Source organism: Amblyraja radiata, chromosome 1 (assembly GCF_010909765.2).
Source record: "Amblyraja radiata isolate CabotCenter1 chromosome 1, sAmbRad1.1.pri, whole genome shotgun sequence".
NCBI lineage: Eukaryota > Metazoa > Chordata > Chondrichthyes > Rajiformes > Rajidae > Amblyraja > Amblyraja radiata.
Window position 1 is genome coordinate 154,285,504 of NC_045956.1, and position 19,392 is coordinate 154,304,895.

The window sequence follows — 19,392 nt, forward strand, 5'->3', positions numbered from 1 at the left end:
CTATCTAACTCTCTCTTAAATCCATCCAGTGATTTTGCCTCCACTGCCCTCTGTGGCAGGGAATTCCACAAATTCACAACTCTCTGGGTGAAAAAGTTTTTTCTCACCTCAGACTTAAATGTCCTCCCCTTTATTCTAAGACTGTGGACCCTGCTTCTGGACTCGCCCAACATTGGGAACATTTTTCCTGCATCTAGCTTGTCCAGTCCTTTTATAATTTTATATGTTTCTATAAGATCCCCCTCATCCTTCTAAACTCCAGTGAATACAAGCCAAGTCTTTTCAATCTTTCCTCATATGACAGTCCCGCCATCCCAGGATCAATCTCGTGAACCTACGCTGCATTGCCTCAATCACAAGGATGTCTTGTCCTTCCTCAAATTAGGAGACCAAAACTGTACGCAATACTCCAGATGTGGTCTTACCTGAGCACTATACAACTGCAGAAGAAACTCTCTACTCCTATACTGAAATCCTCTTGTTATGAAGGCCAACATTCCATTAGCTTTCTTCACTGCTGCTGTACGTGCACGCCAACGTTCAGTGACTGGTGTACAAGGACACCTAGGTCTCGCTGTACCTTCCGCCATACCTAACCTAACCCCATTGAGATAAATCTTCCCCCTGGTTTTTGCCACCAAAGTGGATAACCTCACATTTATCTATATTATACTGCACCTGCCACGCATCTGTCCACTCACTCAACCTGTCCAGGTCACCTTGCAAGAATGGGGATTGGAGGGAGATAGATCAGCCACGATTGATTGGCGGAGTAGACCTGATGGTCAAATGGCTTAATTCTGCTCCCATCTCATGATCTTATGATCATTCTCGTAAACCTTCTCTGGACCCTCTCCAGCGTCCGCAAATCCATCTTCAGATCGTTAAAAAGCGGGGGGGGGGGGGGGGGGGGGGGGGGGGGAGGAAACATCTTGGTCTAGATTAAAATACAGCAAATAAGTCTTGTATGGAAGTGTGCTATGTGTAGGAAGGAACTGCAGATGCTGATTTACACCAAAAATAGACACAAAATGCTGGATGAACTCGGGGACAGGCAGCATATCTGGAGAGAATGAATGGATGACGGGTCATTTCAGGTCGATACCCTTCTTCGGACTCAAGACTCATCCATTCCTTCTCTCCAGAAATGCTACACGTTCCGCTAAGTTAATCCAGCATTTTGTGTATCTTAAAAGTATCTGATCTGTTTGGATAGCATGCAAAACATCGTTTTTCACTGAACCTTGGTACGCCTGACAATAATAAACCAAAACCTAAAAGGTATATTATGCCAAACAATAATAACAGTAAGGACAATAATATAGGCAAATTGGTCAGTGGGGAATGCATCTAACAAGAATGCTATTTTTGCTGAAATGGTATGTCGATGTATGGAGAGAAGGATAGTTGGGAAATTTTGCCTGGAGGATTGTTTGAATCATTATAAGAATATAAAAATACTAATGTGCATGATTAAATTTCTGAGAGGAAAAGAATAATAGTATCCAATTAAAAGGAAATGTGATCAAAACGAAGAACATGTTGGTAAATGAGAAATTTGTAATATATACAAAACAATGCCTTCGCATATGGTAAAAATGGGGTTCAAAGAGCTAAGGTTATACGTAATTATTGCTAAACTTAGAACAAATTTTTACATCTATACAGGGCTCTCGCTTAACTTTTTTTCCCTGTTGCCAGCCGGGCAACCTCGGCAGCTTTTTAGGTTGCCAAATCACAGTTTAGGTCATTTAAGACGGCTTGCATGACGTGTGCGATAATGTGTTTGGACGAAGTGCGTAGTTACCAGTCGGAATTATGGTCAATGAAACATTCACATATTATTTCTGCTTCAAATAAAGTCACAAACTAAACATATTCACCAATCAAGACATGATATATACCACAATGACATGCAGCAAAATTACAATACAGTATCTGATCTCTTTTACACATTGCAATGAATGCAATTTCTATTATCTCTTTCCACTTACAAACAAAAATATGGTTATTCAGCGTATGATCAACCTCGGTGAGACCAAGTGCAGGCTTGGCGATCGCTTCGCACAACACCTCCACTCAGTTCGCAATAACCAACCTGATCTCCCGGTGACTCAGCACTTCAACTCCCCCTCCCAATCCGAATCCGACCTTTCTGTCCTGGGCCTCCTCCATGGCCAGAGTGAGGCCCACCGCAAACTGGAGGAACAGCACCTCATATTTTGCTTGGGTAGTTTACATCCCAGCAGTATGAACATTGGCTTCTCCAATTTCAGGTAGTCCTTGCTTTCTCCCTCCTTCCCCTCCCATTCCCAGCTCTCCCACAGCCTACTGTCTCCACCTCTTCCTTTCTTTTTCCCCGCCCCCACCCCTCCCGACATCAGTCTGAAGAAGGGTCTCGACCCGAAACATCGCCCATTTCCTTCGCTCCATAGATGCTGCCTCACCTGCTGAGTTTCTCCAACATTTTCATCTACCCCTTCACACAAGTTCTGCTATCCCACTTTCCTCACCCAATCCCTGCACATTAGGGGCAATTTTACAGAGACAAGTTAACCAACAAAGCCAATGCGTCTTTGGGATGTGGGAGGAAACCCACATGCTTGCAGGGAGAATGTGCAAATTCAACACGGACAGTGCCCGAGAACAGGATCGAACACAGATCTCTGGCGTGTGAGGCAGCAAGTCCACCAGCTGTGCCACCATATTTTATTTTCCAACACACAAAAAAATATATGTTGATAACTTTGGTTACTAAAAAAAAGAAACTATCCTTTTTCAGTCTTAAATCTCTAAGTGACGCTATATCCCCCTTTACAGCTACCTTATGTTTTAATTTAGTTCAAGGCTATTGGGGCAGTACATTGGCCATAAAGTTGCTGCCTAAAATTGCCAGAGACCTGGAATTGATCCTGAATATGGGTGCTGTCCGTATGGAGTTTTGTTTTCTCGCTTATAACATTGTTTACAGAGTACTATGTTTACATATTCTGTTGTGCTGCTGCAAGTAAGGATTTCATTGTTCTAACTGGGACGTGAGAGAATAAAACACTTTTGACTTGCGTTGCTGATGTGTGGGATAAAACTAGAGTAGGGGTGATCGGTGGTCAGCGTGGATTCGCTGGGCCGAAGGGCCTGTTTCCATGCTGTATCATTAAATTAAACTAAAAACACTAAAACCAGAGGAAATGTAAAGAAGGGCTTCTACCCGAACCGTCACCCAATTTTTTCTATCCAGAGATGCTGGCTGCTCCATGGAGTTCCCCCGCACAATTAAAGCATGGAATAGTCTTCACCCTTCCATAGGTACCAACCAGACGCAACTAAATTTAAGGTAGCTTTTTTTTCCCCAAGAACCCTTTTTTGCTTAAGTCCAAGTCAAGAGTCAAGAGAGTTTTATTGTCAGGTGTCCCAGATAGGGCAATGAAATTCTTGCTTGCTGCAGCACAACAGAATATGTAAACATAATACAGAACAGGAGATAAAGGTTTAGTGTATCTATATACCATAGACCATATATATACACAATAAATAAACAGATAAAATGCAATAGGCTGTTATTTTTCAGAGTTTGGGGTTTGGTGGTGTTGGGTCCACCAATTTAAATTCCATTTCGAATATTTTTGGAGGATCAGGAAACCAAGAAACATAGAAACATAGAAACATAGAAATTAGGTGCAGGAGTAGGCCATTCGGCCCTTCGAGCCTGCACCGCCATTCAATATGATCATGGCTGATCATCCAACTCAGTATCCCGTACCTGCCTTCTCTCCATACCCTCTGATCCCCTTAGCCACAAGGGCCACATCTAACTCCCTCTTAAATATAGCCAATGAACTGGCCTCGACTACCCTCTGTGGCAGGGAGTTCCAGAGATTCACCACTCTCTGTGTGAAAAAAGTTCTTCTCATCTCGGTTTTAAAGGATTTCCCCCTTATCCTTAAGCTGTGACCCCTTGTCCTGGACTTCCCCAACATCGGGAGCAATCTTCCTGCATCTAGCCTGTCCAACCCCTTAAGAATTTTGTAAGTTTCTATAAGATCCCCTCTCAATCTCCTAAATTCTAGAGAGTATAAACCAAGTCTATCCAGTCTTTCTTCATAAGACAGTCCTGACATCCCAGGAATCAGTCTGGTGAACCTTCTCTGCACTCCCTCTATGGCAATAATGTCCTTCCTCAGATTTGGAGACCAAAACTGTACGCAATACTCCAGGTGTGGTCTCACCAAGACCCTGTACAACTGCAGTAGAACCTCCCTGCTCCTATACTCAAATCCTTTTGCTATGAAAGCTAACATACCATTCGCTTTCTTCACTGCCTGCTGCACCTGCATGCCCACTTTCAATGACTGGTGTACCATGACACCCAGGTCTCGCTGCATCTCCCCTTTTCCTAGTCGGCCACCATTTAGATAATAGTCTGCTTTCCTGTTTTTGCCACCAAAATGGATCATTTTCAGCAAGAGTTACTCCAGGGAGTTACTGCAGGGTGTGATTCTGCGTTGTTTTTCAACGGTTGCGGTGAGGCAGCGACCGGACAGCAATGGCGACCAGAGCTCCCACAATGCAAAGGAAGGGAGAAAGTGGCCGACGCCAACCAGTTGCCGTGGCAGTGCTCATGTGCAGGGCCGCACATGCGCACAACCACGGCCGATGATGTGCTCGGCCGAGCGGAGACCCGCGACCCGAGAGCTAGCGCCGAGCCGAGAGCCGAGCGGAGACCTGAGAGCTAGAGCTGAGCGGAGACACGAGAACTAGCGCCGAGCCGAGACCCGGACACGGTTGGCAGGCGGGTGTCCTGGTTGCTTGCCAAGCCGGGCAAAATGGCATGGCTTTTAGGTTGCCCGGCGGGACTGTAAGTTGCCATTGGCACCCGGGCAACCGTTAATTTCGAGCCCTGCTATAAGTGGAACAATAATTGTGTGACCAAGTTCAGTGAGTTAAATACAAATTAAGCTAATTAATACATAAAATAGTAGATAAATAATGGGATGTCTCAGAGGAGTGTTCAGAATAGCTGCATCAGTATGCATAAACCTTTTTGAAAGTGTTTTGAAATATAAAATGACTATTTTAAATCAAGCTTATGATTGATATCATAAAACAAAATGCTGGCGGAACTTAGAAGGTTAAGAAGCAACTGTGGAGGGAAAGTTTCGGGTTGGGACTGCATCAGTCTGCAGAAGGGTCCCAACCCAAAATGCTGTCTGTCCATTTTCCCCTCAGATACTGCCTGACCCGCTGAGTTCCTCCAGCACTTTGTTTTTTCCTCAAGATTCAACATTGCAGTTTATTTTTGTCTCTTTGATGGATATCCTAGGTTTTATCATTAGATTAATAACTTTTTTTGTGATACACAATAGGTTAGACCATAACTTGAGAATTGTGTTCACCTCTGGGCATCACACTGTATAATGGCTTTTAGAGGGTGCATAAAGAAAATACTGTATTGGGAATTGTGGTCTTTCTTAATAAGGGGAATATTTAGAAAATCATGAAGGATTTCAAGAGAGTAAACGTTAAAACAAAGTTCCAGTTTCAGATGGATTAATAACCGCAGAACAGATGGAAGTTCTTGGCAGGTGATACGAGTAAACTTTTTTTTTACACAGTGATTAGGCGTGATGTAGAATACTTTACTTGAAAGGGTGGTAGAAGCAGATTCAAAATAAATAAAAGGAGGAAAAATAATACTGAATTATAGCAAAGAGCAGCAGAGGACTACCTAAAGATCCAATGTTGTCATGGTTGGTTGCAGGCTCCTTTACTGCATTATTCACTGATGCATTGCTGACCAATCAACTTCCTATTCTGCTCCTCAAATTAGCTTGTAATAATAGATCAAACCTGTTGGGTGCAAAGGCATATTTAAAAAAATATTTTGTTTTTCCAAGTCTATTGTCTGCTCCGAGCCCTTGTCTTTGCAAACTACTTTTCTATGTCAAACTATTTTCTTGCTCCAATGTTTTTAATTATCTTGGTTCCTCTTAAATCTTTATTCAGCTTTCCTGGAAACTGTGCTTTTAGTTTCACTGTAGTGAAATTTTAGAAAGATCAGAAATGACGCATTATTTGACCTTGATTATGGAAAATACTGCCCCAGGAATTTCCTGCACCATATGACGGACTGTCCTCAAGTACATCTCCAACATCTCATTGTCCAACTCGATCGGACTTCTCATCCTTGATCTCCATCCAACTCCAGTCAAAGGATAACATTGCAATGACATTCAATATCACGGCAGATCATCTAAAATCAGTACCCCATTCATGCTTCCCCCCCCCATATCCCTTGATTCCTTTAGCTAAATCTAACTCTTTCTTGAAAACATGTAGTGAATAAGCGAGTTCAGTATTTCAACTGCGCATGCCTAGGTCATAGGTCATTCGCGATAAACATTCTCGCCAGCTGAGGATGTGTGTATACAGACCTGTGTTTCATCTGTATTTTCAAGTTTTGCTTCTTTGGGGTATGAAAATACTGCTTTCAAAGCCATTAACTAGGTCTATTTCTGGTTTATTTGTACAAAACTACGATGATTTTGTTGGTTTTATTGCTTTATGCTTCGGAGGGTATAACAGTTATATGCTGAATGCAGTTATTGGTGTGCCTGGTAAGAACTTCGGCAAACAAACTTTTACAGGTTTTTGTGATATATTTGGATTCGTTCACTCCTTGCGGTATAGTAATGCAACTTTATTAATGGCAGTATGTAGGACATGGGCAGTAAGTGCAGTGATCATTCAGGTCGCTTTGTGTTTTATTTTAACTCAGTTGAAAATAAACACTTGAAACCGACTCTCGCTACTGCCGTTGCAGTGTCAACCCTTGTGGTTCCATCATTTACATGCCGCTGGAAATTAAATCTCGCCCCAAACTCCTCCACTCTCTCACACTCCTCCTGCTACAATAGGCCGAATGGGTCCTTTCTTTCGTTAATCCTGCCCGCAGCCTATGATGGAGCCGGTTTCACAGACTTAACCGTTACCGGCCGCGTTTAACCAGGGCTCTGGGAACTAGGCATCTGATGGGGACGAGGAGGGTTCCACAGGGAAGGCAGGGACAACTTAGATTCCGGCAGCAGAGTGGCTCTGGTAATGGATTCATTCCACAGTGAGTTCAGTTCGGAAAGAACACTTGCCAGTAGATCCACGCCCACTGCTTCAGGAAATTGATCTAATTATACGAATATTTTATTGTCACACGTGACTAAGCACAGTGAGGTTCTTTGCTTGCATAAATAATGTATACAAATAGCAGCCAGCTATGGCGCTGACAAAGTTACAAAGCACGCCGGCTCCCCCTTTTGTCCCCCCTCCCCCCACCACAGCAATTCCCCCACACCGGGTCCCCATTGTCCTTTGTCTGTCCCCCCCCCCCCCATTGTCCATTGTTCATTGTTCTTCCCCTCTCCCCTCACGGTGGTTCTCCACGCTCTCATTGACCATCGACTGTGGGCCGACTTGCGAGGCTTCACCACCGCCGAGGCCCCATCATCGCGAGGTTTCACTGCTGCCGCCGCCGCCGAGACCTCACCCCTGTCGACGCCCCACTTCACGCCTCTGTGGTGCCGACCTGGGCTCCAGCCACGGGCTCCATCGGCCGCATTGCCCGACCCAAGCTTCTACCCACGAGGCCCCGGCCGGGCCCTGACCCGGGCTTCTACGCGGCGATCCAGGAGGCATCAAGACTGCGGCGCCTCGATAAAGGGCTCTGGCTGCGTTCCGAGTCCAGAGCCGCGGCCCGTCGGGATTATTCTAGATTATTGACCAACAGGCGGTGGAATCCGTCTGTGGCAGACTCCACAGTGGGACATGTCCACAGGAGCGGGTGTTCACTCTGATCAATAATTCGGGAACAGTGAACTTCACAATGTAAAACCATCCCAGTCAGAACCGTCCCGGAGAGCTGCCTTGCCCGAGCACTGGGACAACTCTGGGCAAGGTCCCACTGAAGGCAAGAACAACATTCTAGCCACTAAAAAGATACACATGCGGGCCGGATCCGGCCCGTGGGCCGAAGGTTGCCGACCCTTGCCTTAACGGTACATCGACTAGGTAAAGCATCACACTGATACAGTTGCTGCCTGTCTCAGATTAAATATTTTTACACATAAATTATGAATAAAGATAAAAAATGTTTCAAACACATTATATTTTCTTATTCCAGTAGCAAACACATTAAGGATTAAATGAAAATAATAAATTCTTTAACTTTTTGAGTATCTCATAATTGTAGGTTAATGAACTGAACTAGAACTGGGACTGTGTAAGTAGTGTGTGAACAGCAGAACAAGAAAGGAACCTTTTGAGTTGACAGAATTCTAAATTAATTCATTGGTAGAATAGTCAACAAATTATACACAGTTTATTCAGGGCTGCTTTCGCTTATTTTTCCCCGAATGACCTTTGACAAATCCCATGCTTTTATCAGAATATCGAACTCGCTTATTGGCCTCCACTACCTTCTGTGACAGAGAACTCCGCTGATTCACAGCTCTCTGGGTGAAGACGTTTTTCCTCATCTCAGTCCTAAAATGGCGTACCTTTTATTCTTACACTGTGACCCCTGGTTCCGGACTCTCGCAACAACGGGAACATTTTTCCTGCATCTAGCCTGTCCAATCCGTTATGAATTTTATATGTTTCTATAAGATTCCCTCTCATCCTTCTAAATTCCAGTTTAAATAAAAGCCCAGTCGACCCATTCTTTCATCAGATTCCGGGAATTAATCTGGTAAACCTACGCTGCACTCCCTCAATAGCAATAATGTCCTTCCTCAAATTAGGAGATAAAAATTGCACACAATACTCCAGGTGAGGTCTAACCAGGGCCCTGTACAAATGCAGTAGGACCTCCTTGCTCCTAATCTCAAATCCTCTCGCTATGAAGACCAACATGACATTAGCTTTCTTCACTGCCTGCTGTACCTGCGTGCTTACTTTCAGTGACTGATGTACCAGTTCACCCAGGTCTCGTTGCACCTTCCCTTTTCCAAATCTTATAACATTCAGATAATAATCTGCCTTCCTGTTCTTGCCACCCAAGTGGATAACCTCACATTTATCCACATTATACTGCATCTGTCATGCATCTTCCCACTCACCCAACCTATCCAAGTCGCCCTGCAGCTACATAGCATCCTCATCGCAGCTCACACTGCCACCCATCTTTGTGTCATCTGCAAACTTGGAGATACCACATTTAATTCCCTCATCTAAATCGTGTAAATAACTGGGGTCCCAACACCGAGCCATGCAGCACCTCACTAGTCACTGCCGGCCATTCTGAAAAGGACCCATTAATTCCTACGCTTTGCTTCCTGTCTGCCAACCAGTTCTCTATCCATGTCAATACCCTACCCCCAATATCATGTGCTCTAATTTTGCACATTAATCTGTTGTGTGGGCCCTTGTCAAAGGCTTTTTGAAAGTCCAGATCCACTGGCTCTCCCTTATCCATTCTACTTGTTACATCCTCAAAAAATTCCAGAAGATTAGACAAGCATGGTTTTCCCTTCATTAATCCATGCTGACTTTGACCGATCCTGTCACTGCTTGCTAAATGCGCTGTTATGACATTTTTAACAGTCGACTCGAGCATCTTCTCCACTACCGATATAAGGCTAACTGGTCTATAATTCCCCGTTTTCTCTCTCCTTTCTTAAAAAATGAGGACCTCCTGTTTGCTGCTTCCTCTGGCCAATTTATTTGCCTTTTCCTTAGATTTAACTATCTTTGATTTCCCTCGTTAGCCACAGTTGAGCAGTCTTATCAGTTTTAATTTTTCGCCAGACAGGGATGAACAATTTTTGGAGTTCATTGATGCGGTCTTTAAATCTTTGCCATTGTATCTCCACCATCAACCCTTTGAGTACAATTTGCCAGTCCATCCCAGCAAATTCCCGTCTCATACGTTCAAAGTCTCTTTTCTTTAAGTTCAGGACCCTAATCTCTGAATTAACCGTGTCACTCTCCATCCCAATGCAGAATTCTACCATTATGGTCACAGTTGCCCAAGGGGCTTTGCACAACAAAATCGCTGACTAATCCTTCATTACACAATACCCAGTCTAAGATGGCCTGCCCTCTAGTCGGTTCTTCTACATATTGGTTTAAAAAATCCATCCCGTATACATTCCATGAAATCCTCCTTCTCAGCGCTGCTACCAATTTGGTTAGCCCAATCTACATGTAGAATAAAGTCACCCATGATAACTGCTGTACCTTTGCTACACGCATCCCTGATTTCCTGCTTGATACTATCCCCAACCTACCTACTGCTGTTTGGTGATCTGTGTACAACTCCAACAAGCGTTTTCTGCCCTTGGCTATTTCACAGTTCTACCCATACCGATTCTACAGCATCCAAGCTAATGTCTCTCCTCGCTATTGCATTAATCTCTTTAACCAGCAATGCCAACCCACCTCCTCTTCCTTCCTGAATATCGAATACCTCTGTATGTTTCGCTCCCAGCCTTGGTCACCCTTAAGCCATGTCTCCGTAATTCCAACTATATTATATTCCTTAACTACTAACTGCACATTAAATTCATCCACCTTATTACAAATGCTCCTCCCATTAAGGTACAAAGCTTTAAGGATTGTTTTTCTTATCTCCCTTCTACTTTTTGCTTGTCCTCCTTTTATGTCCCTGTCTCCTTGCATTGGTTCCCATCCCTCTGCTCTGTTAGTTAAAATGTGACCTTTCCTACACTCTTTCCCGTTAAATGCATGCATCCACCCCCCCACTGTTTAGTTTAAACCCACCCGTGTAGCTCAAGGAAACCTGCCTGCCAGAATGTCGGTCCCCCTCCAATTAAGGTGAAACATGTCAATAGACAATAAGTTCAGGAGTAGGCCATTCGGCACATCGAGCCAGCACCGCCATTCAATGTGATCATGGCTGATCATCCCCAATCCGTACCCCGTTCCTGCCTTCTCATATCCCCTGACTCCGCTATCTTTAAGAGCCCTATCTAGCTCTCTCTTGAAAGTATCCAGAGAACCGGCCTCCACCGCCCTCTGAGGCAGAGAATTCCACACTCACAACTCTGTGTGAAAAAGTTTTTGCTCATCTCCGTTCTAAATGGCTTACCCCTTATTCGTAAACTACGGCTCCTGGTTCTGGACTCCCTAAACATTGGGAACACGTTTCCTGCCTCTAGCGTGTCCAAACCCTTAATAATCTTATATGTTTCAATAAGAATACCTCTCATCCTTCTAAATTCCGGAGTATATAAGCCGAGCCGCTCCATTCTCTCAGCATATGACAGTTCCGCCACCCAGGGAATTAACCGTGTAAACCTACACTGCACTCCCTCAATAGCAAGAATGTCCTTCCTCAAATTAGGGGACCAAAACTGCACACAATACTCCAGGTGTGGTCTTACTTGGGCCCTGTACAAATGCAGAAGGACCTCTTTGCTCCCATACTCAACTCTTGTTATGAAGGCCAACATGCCATTCGCTTTCTTTACTGCCTGCTGTACCTGCATGCTTACGTTCATGGACTGATGAACAAGGACACCCAGATCCCATTGTACTTCCCCTTGTACACCCAGCTTTGCGTCATCTGCAAATCTGCTAATGTTACTTTGAATTCCCTCGTCTAAATCATTGATGTATATTGTAAATAGCTGCGGTCCCAGCACCGAGCCTTGCGGTACCCCACTAGTCACTGCCTGCCATTCTGAAAGTGACCCATTAATCCCTACTTTGTTTCCTGTCTGCCAACCAATGTCAGCACTCTACCCCCAATACCATGTGCCCTCATTTTGCCCACTAATCTATGTGGGACCTTATCAAATGCTTTCTGAAAGTCCAGGTACACTACATCCACTGGCTCTCCCTTGTCCATTTTCTTAGTTACATCCTCAAAGAACTCCAGAAGATTAGTCGAGCATGATTTCACTTTCGTAAATCGATGCTGTTACTGCTGTCCAAATGTGCTGCTATTTCATCTTATATAATTGACTCCAGCATCTTCCCCACCACCGATGTCAAGCTAACTGGTCTATAATTCCCCGTTTTTTCTCTCCCGCCTTTCTTAAAAGGTTCTAGAGCCACTTCCTTAAGTACCCTGGGATGCAGACCATCAGGTCCTGGGGATTTATCAGCCTTCAGTCCCATCAGTCAACCCAACACCATTTCCTGACTAATGTGGATTTCCTTCAGTTCTTCCGTCACCCCAGATCCTCTGGCCACTAGTATATCAGGAAGATTGTTTGTGTCCTCCTCCTTAGTGAAGACGGATCCAAAGTACCTGTTTAACTCATCTGCCATTTCCTTGTTCCCCATAATAAATTCACATTTTTCAGTCTTCAAGGGTCCAACTTTGGTCTTAACTATTTTTTTCCTCTTCACATGCCTCAAGAAGCTTTTTCTATCCTCCTTTATATTCTTGGCTAGCTTACCTTTGTACCTCATCTTTACTTTCCTTATTGCCTTTTTAGTTATCTTCTGTTGTCCTTTAAACATTACCCAATCCTCTTGCTTCCCGCTCATCTTTGCTACGTTGTACTACTTTTATTTTTATTCTCTCCCTGATGTCACCCACAGTCGCCCCTTACTCCCCTTGGAATCTTTCTTCCTCTTTGGAATGAACTGATCCTGCACCTTCTGTATTATTCCCAGAAATACCTGCCATTGTTGTTCCACTGTCATCCCTGCTAGGTTATCTTTCCAGTCAACTTTGGCCAGCTCCTCTCTCATGGCTCCATAGACCCATTTGTTCAACTGTAACAATGACACCTGCGATTTACCCTTTCACCCTCTCAAATTATAGATTAAAACGTACCATATTATGGTCACTACCTCCTAATGGCTCCGTAACCTCAAGTTCCCTTATCAAATCTGGTTCATTACACAACACCAAATCCAGAATTGCCTTCTCCCTGGTAGGCTCCAATACAAGCTGTTCTAAGAATCCATCACGGAGGCACTCCACAAACTCCCTTTTTTGGGATCCAGTACCAACCTGATTTTCCCAGTCTACCTGCATGTTGAAATCTCCCTTAACAACCGTAGCATTACCTTTACGATATGCCAATTTTGACTCCTGATTCAACTTGCACCCTACATCCAGGCTACTGTTTGGGGGCCTGTAAATAAGTCCCATTAGGGTAATTTTACCCTTACAATTCCTTAGTTCTATTCATACTAACTCCACATCTCCTGTTTCAATGTCACCCCTTGCAAGAGACTGAATTTCATTTCTCACCAACAGAGCTCCCCACCCCCTCTGCCCACCTGTCTGTCTTTTCGATAGGAGGTGTACCCTTGAATATTTAGTTCCCTGCCCCTCTTGCAGCCATGTCTCTTTAATTCCCACAACATCATACTTGCCAATTTCTAACTGAGCCTCAAGCTCGTCCACTTTACGCGTTAATATACAACACTTTGACTTCGGTATTCACCTCCCCTCTCACACCGCTCGCAATTGGCCCTGACCTTACTCTCTTATCTCTTCTCGAAATTTCCCATTAATTTGGGAGTCTTTTGTAACTTTTCCTGTACTCACTTCCCCTTTAACTCAATCTTTATACTCCCAATTTGTCAATCCCTTCCCCCCCACTGTTTAGTTTAAACCCACATGTGTAGCCCTAGCAAACCTGCCTGCCAGAACGTTGGTCCTCCTCCAGTTAAGGTGCAACCCGTCCCTTTTGTACAGGTCATCCCTATCCCAGAAGAGATCCCAGTGATCTATAAATCTAAATCCTTGATCCCAGCACCAGCCCCTCAGCCACACATGCAGATCCCCTATCTCCCTGTTCCTCACTAGCACGAGGTACTGGAAGCAATCCTGAGATAACTACCCTGGAAGTCGTGCTTTTCAGTCTTCTTCCTAACGCTCTGAACTCACGTTACAGAACCTCCTACCTCTTCTTCCCGATGTCGTTTGTGCCTACGTGCGCAACTACAGCCGGCTGTTCACCTTCCCTCTCGAGAATGTTCTGAATTTGGTTTGTGACATCTTGAACCCTGGCACAAGGGAGGCAACAGACCATCCTCGCGTCTCGCCTGCCGCCACGGAATCTCCAGTCCGCACCTCGGACAATGGATCACCGACCACTATGGCTCTGCCCGATGTCAGTCTCACCGGTCGAGTCCCATCTCTAGGATTGGAGCCACCGACCTGTCCGCTGCTCGGACTGGAAGCATTATCTCCCCCGACAGCTCCCAAGAGGGCGTACCTGTTTTCATTAGGCACAGCCACCTGGGTCTCCTGCAGTCCGCGGTTACTACCATTTGTCTCAGTCACACACCTTCATTCATCATGTATCCTTGGCTTGACAACCTCTCTGTAGGTCATGTCCAGGAAGCTCTCGTTCTCTCGGATGGCCCTGAGGTCATCCAGCTGCTTCTCCAGTGCCCCAACATGGTCCTTCAGGAGCTGACCCTGGACACACTTCACACAGTTGTAGCAGCCAGAGGCTCCATCCGTGTCCCTGGCCTCCCATATCCTGCAAGCATCACACTGCCTCCATCTTACCCGTCATGTGTTCACCACGTCCTGACCTCTCCAGTTTTTTGCATAGTCTCCTCTCAGCCTCCTCACTGCGCAGCTGACAGACGTCTGGACTGACATCTTCAACCTGTCACTTGCCCAAGCAGTTGTCCCCACGTGCCTTAAAACCACCTCCATCGTGCCAGTGCCAAAACACTCCACTGCGGCAAGCCTCAACGACTTCCGCCCAGTTGCACTTACCCCCATCATCACCAAGTGCTTCGAGAGGCTGGTCCTGGCACACCTCAAAAGCTGCCTACCCCCCACACTGGATCCCTATCAGTTTGCCTACCGCAAGAACAGGAGTACGGAGGATGCCATCTCAACGGCACTTCACTCCGCCCTCTCCCACCTCGACAACAGAGACACTTACGTAAGAATGCTGTTCATCGATTACAGCTCAGCATTCAACACCATTATACCATCTAAACTGATCACCAAACTCGGTAACCTGGGCATCGATCCCTCCCTCTGCAACTGGATACTGGACTTTCTAACCAACAGACCACAGTCTGTTAGGTTAGACAAGCACACCTCTTCAACCCTCACCCTGAACACCGGCGTTCCACAGGGCTGTGTGCTGAGCCCCCTCCTCTACTCCCTCTTCACCTATGACTGCACACCTGTACATGGTACTAACACCATCATCAAGTATGCAGATGATACAACGGTGATTGGCCTCATCAGCAACAACGATGAGTCGGCCTACAGGGAGGAGGTCCAGCACTTAGCAGCATGGTGCGCTGACAACAACCTGGCCCTTAACTCCAAGAAGACCAAGGAGCTCATTGTAGACTTCAGTAAGTCCAGGGGCGGCACGCACACCCCCATCCACATTAACGGGACGGAGGTGGAACGTGTTTCTAGCTTCAGGTTCCTGGGTGTTAACATCTCCGATGACCTCTCTTGGACCCACAATACCTCAACTCTGATCAAGAAGGCTCACCAGCGTCTCTTCTTCTTGAGGAGACTGAAGAAGGTTCATCTGTCTCCTCAGATCCTGGTAAACTTCTACCGCTGCACCATCGAGAGCATCCTTACCAACTGTATCACAGTATGGTATGGCAACTGCTCTCCGACCGGAAGGCATTGCAGAGGGTGGTGAAAATTGCCCAACGCATCACCGGTTCCTCGCTCTCCTCCATTGAGTCTGTCCAAAGCAAGCGTTGTCTGCGGAGGGCGCTCAGCATCGCCAAGGACTGCTCTCACCCCAACCATGGACTGTTTACCCTCCAACCATCCGGGAGGCGCTACAGGTCTCTCCGTTGCTGGACCAGCAGGTCCAGGAACAGCTTCTTCCCGGCGGCTGTCACTCTACTCAACAACGTACCTCGGTGACTGCCAATCACCCCCCCCCCCCCCCCGGACACTCCTCCCACAGGAAAAACACTATGTCTGTATATATGCTAATGTAAATATTTATTCAAATCATATGCTATGTCGCTCTTCCAGGGAGATGCTAAATGCATTTCGTTGTCTCTGTACTGTACACGGACAATGACAATTAAAGTTGAATCTGAATCTAAATCTGAATCAAAGACTCGCATTTTTCTCACAAGGCACGCTCCCTGACAGCAAACCTTGCTTATATTGGCTGATAAATTGCCAAATTTGCCACTTAACCAATTTGCGAATTGAATTCCTCAGCCAAACACCGAACTCCCTCCTACCGCTCCCAAGCTTGAAGGAATGTGTTCCTAGCTGTTCGCGCCCAGTTTTAAATTAACCGCTCCTGAAAGGGAACACATAAAAACTCCCAAGAGCTTACCTAACAGCCAATCACCGAACTCCCTCCTGCCGCTCCCGAGCTTGAAGGAATGTCCTTTTTGTACAGGTTTGACGACAATGGGCTTCTACTCGCTGGGGTTTAGAAGGATGAGGGGACACCTCATTGAAACTTACCGAATAGTGAAAGGTCTGGAAAGAGTGGATATGGGGAGGATGTTTCCACGAGTGGGTGAGTCGAGAACCAGAGGTCATAGCCTCAGAATTAAAGGAAACTCCTTTAACCTGTTTCTCAGACTGGAGGCCTGTGGTGTGCATCAGGGTTCAGTGCTGGGCCTGTTACTGTTTGTCACCTACATCAATGATTTGGATGAGAACATACAGGGCAAGATTAACAAGTTTGCTGATGATACAAAAGTAAGTGGTTTTGCAGATAGTGAAGACGGTTATGAACGATTGCAGCAGGATCTGGATTGATTGGCCAGGTGAACGGAGGAATGGTTGAAGGAATTTAATACGGAAAAGTGTGAGGTGCATTTTGGGGACATCGAACGAGCAGGACCTACACAGTAATTGGTAGGCCTCTGGCTAGTGTTGTAGAGCAGAGGGATCTAGGAGTACAGGTGCATGGTTCCTTAAAAGTGGAGCCTTTAATGACCTGACCCATTTAAATCCGATACCCGTTTAAATCTTTCCCATCCACCAATACATCCAATTAGTTCAAATGGTAATTGTAGCCGCATCAGACAGCTTTAAGAAATTCTCCATGAATACCTTCAGTAATACTTGAAGGTCAAAACACAATTGGTGACACATCGTGTTAATACGATGTTAATAGTGACATTTAACAAGTGCTTAACAATGACACTTTCCTCACTGTCTCGCGGAAAGCAGAGATTTTAATAGATTTCTTTTCACCGAATTTCAAAATCCGTATTACAAAACATGGGGTGGGGGTGGGGGTGGGGGGGGGGGGGGGGGGTTGTCCCCCACCTCTCAAAGCATGAAGGGGACGTGTGTGTCCCCTAACCCCTGCCCCGGGATTTCTTCTCATAGGTGCGCCGTAGGAAGCGTTTAGTCGAGATGCATCGCAGTATGGTTTGGGAATGGCTCCATCCAAGACCACAATAAATTGCAGAGAATTATGGACACAGCCCAGAGCACCACACAAATTGACTCCATTTACATCTCATGCTGCCTCAGCAAGGCCACCAGCATAATCAAGGATGTCGCAACCCGGCCACTCCCTTCTCCCATTATGCAAAAGGTATAGAAGTGTATGGGTATAGAAGAATGTTATAATCAAAAAGGTGTGGAACTGTGAAAACGGCCACCTCAAGAATCATGGACAGTTTCTTCCCAGCTGTTATCAGGCAACTGAACAATCCTACCAACAACAACCAGAGAGCTGGCCTGAACTAGTATCTACCTCATTGGAGATCCTCAAGTTCAAGTGAGTTTATTGTCATGTGTCCCTGATAGGACAATGAAATTCTTTGCTTCTGCACAACAGAACATATTAGGCATTGACTACAAAACAGATCAGTGTGTCCATATACCATTATATAAATATATACACACATGAATAAATAAACTGATAAAGTGCAAATAACATATAATGGGCTATTAATGTTCATAGTTTTGTCCGAGCCAAGTTTAATAGCCTGATGGCTGTGGGTAAGTAGCTATTCGTGAACCTGGTTGTTGCAGTCTTCAAGCTTCTGTACCTTCCACCTGAAGGTAGCAGGGCTAGTGTGTGGCCAGGATGGTGTGGGTCCTTGATGATACTGCCAGCCTTTTTGAGGCAGCGACTGCGATAGATCCCCTCGATGGAAGGGAGGTCAGAGCCGATGATGGACTGGGCAGTGTTTACTACTTTTTGTAGTCTTCCTCTCCAGGGAGTTAAATCGCTACCGAAATATGTAAAAATCTCCGCGTTTTTGCGTCTGGTTTTCGAGAAAATACGTTTCAAAGGCAAAATGACACCCACACACACACCCACACACACACACGACTCTTGTCGCTAATGTGTGGGATAGAACTAGTGTACGGGTGGGCGTTGTGGACTCGGTAGGCCGAAGGGCCTGTTTCCACGCTGTATCTTTAAATTAAGCTGAGAACACTAAAACCGGAGGGTGTCTAAAGAAGGGTCTCTACCTGAAACGTCACCCAATTTCTTCCACCAGAGATGCTGGCTGCTCCATTGAGTTCCCCCGCACAATTAAAGCATGGAATAGTCTTCACCCTACCATAGTTACCCAACCAGAACCAACTAAATTTAAGTAGCTCTTTTTTCCCCAAGAACCCTTTTTTGCTTAAGTCCCCCCTCCACCACCTCCAGTTTAAAGGACCAGGAAATCAAGAAGCAAGAGTTACTCCAGGGAGTTACTCCAGCTCCAGGGAGTGATTCTGCATTGGGTTTCAGCGGTCGCGGCGAGGGGGCGACCGGACAGCAATGGCAGCCAGATCTCCCACAATGCAAAGGGAGGGAGAAAGTGCCCGGCGCCGACCAGTGGCAGTGCGCATGTGCAAGGCGGTCAATGATGTGCTGGCCGTGGCAGTGCACATGTGCAGGGGGAGAATGTGCAAGCCGGCCAGCCGTGCCAGTAGATGAGGAGCGGCTGGGGAGTGGAGACCCGCCGGCCCGGATACGGATGGCGGGTGGGCATGGAGAGTGACAGAGAGAGAGAGAGAGATAGAGAGGGGGGTCCAAGCCAGGCAAATGACACGGCTTTTAGGTTGCCCGTCGGGACTTTCGGTGACCATTGGCAACAGGGCGACCGTTAATTTCGAGCCCTGGGGTATTAAGGCATGTATACAATTAAAATCTCTAATTGCATTGTATCATTTCACAATCAAAATGTGCTCATCTAAGAATATCTTAGTAATGATCTGGTTTCGATTTTATTTTTTAAGGTGTGGACCGTGTGTGCGAATAGCTCCGGCTTTCAGTGCATTGAGTTCCAAATACCCACATGCTGTTTTTCTGGAAGTTGATGTGCATCAATGTCAGGTAAGTGAATTGAAAATGCCCATAATTATTACATTAATTTAATAATTTGGGTGCCTTGAACTCAAATCCTTCCAAACTCTTTTGCTGGCTGCTATCCACAGCTTCCATCTTAAAAATTATTATCAAGATTTCATAATTGGATAGA

The 19,392-nt window shown here is 45.6% G+C and overlaps 1 protein-coding gene across 1 annotated transcript in view; it reads left to right on the top strand.

The window, feature by feature from the left end:
• txnl1 (thioredoxin like 1) overlaps window positions 1-19,392 on the top strand; it is a 47,723-nt gene that overhangs the window by 2,990 nt on the left and 25,341 nt on the right. Inside the window, exon 2 of the mRNA XM_033033145.1 lies at window positions 19,151-19,247. Within this exon, the coding sequence (XP_032889036.1) occupies window positions 19,151-19,247 (97 nt within the window). The remainder of the gene's footprint in view (window positions 1-19,150; window positions 19,248-19,392) is intronic.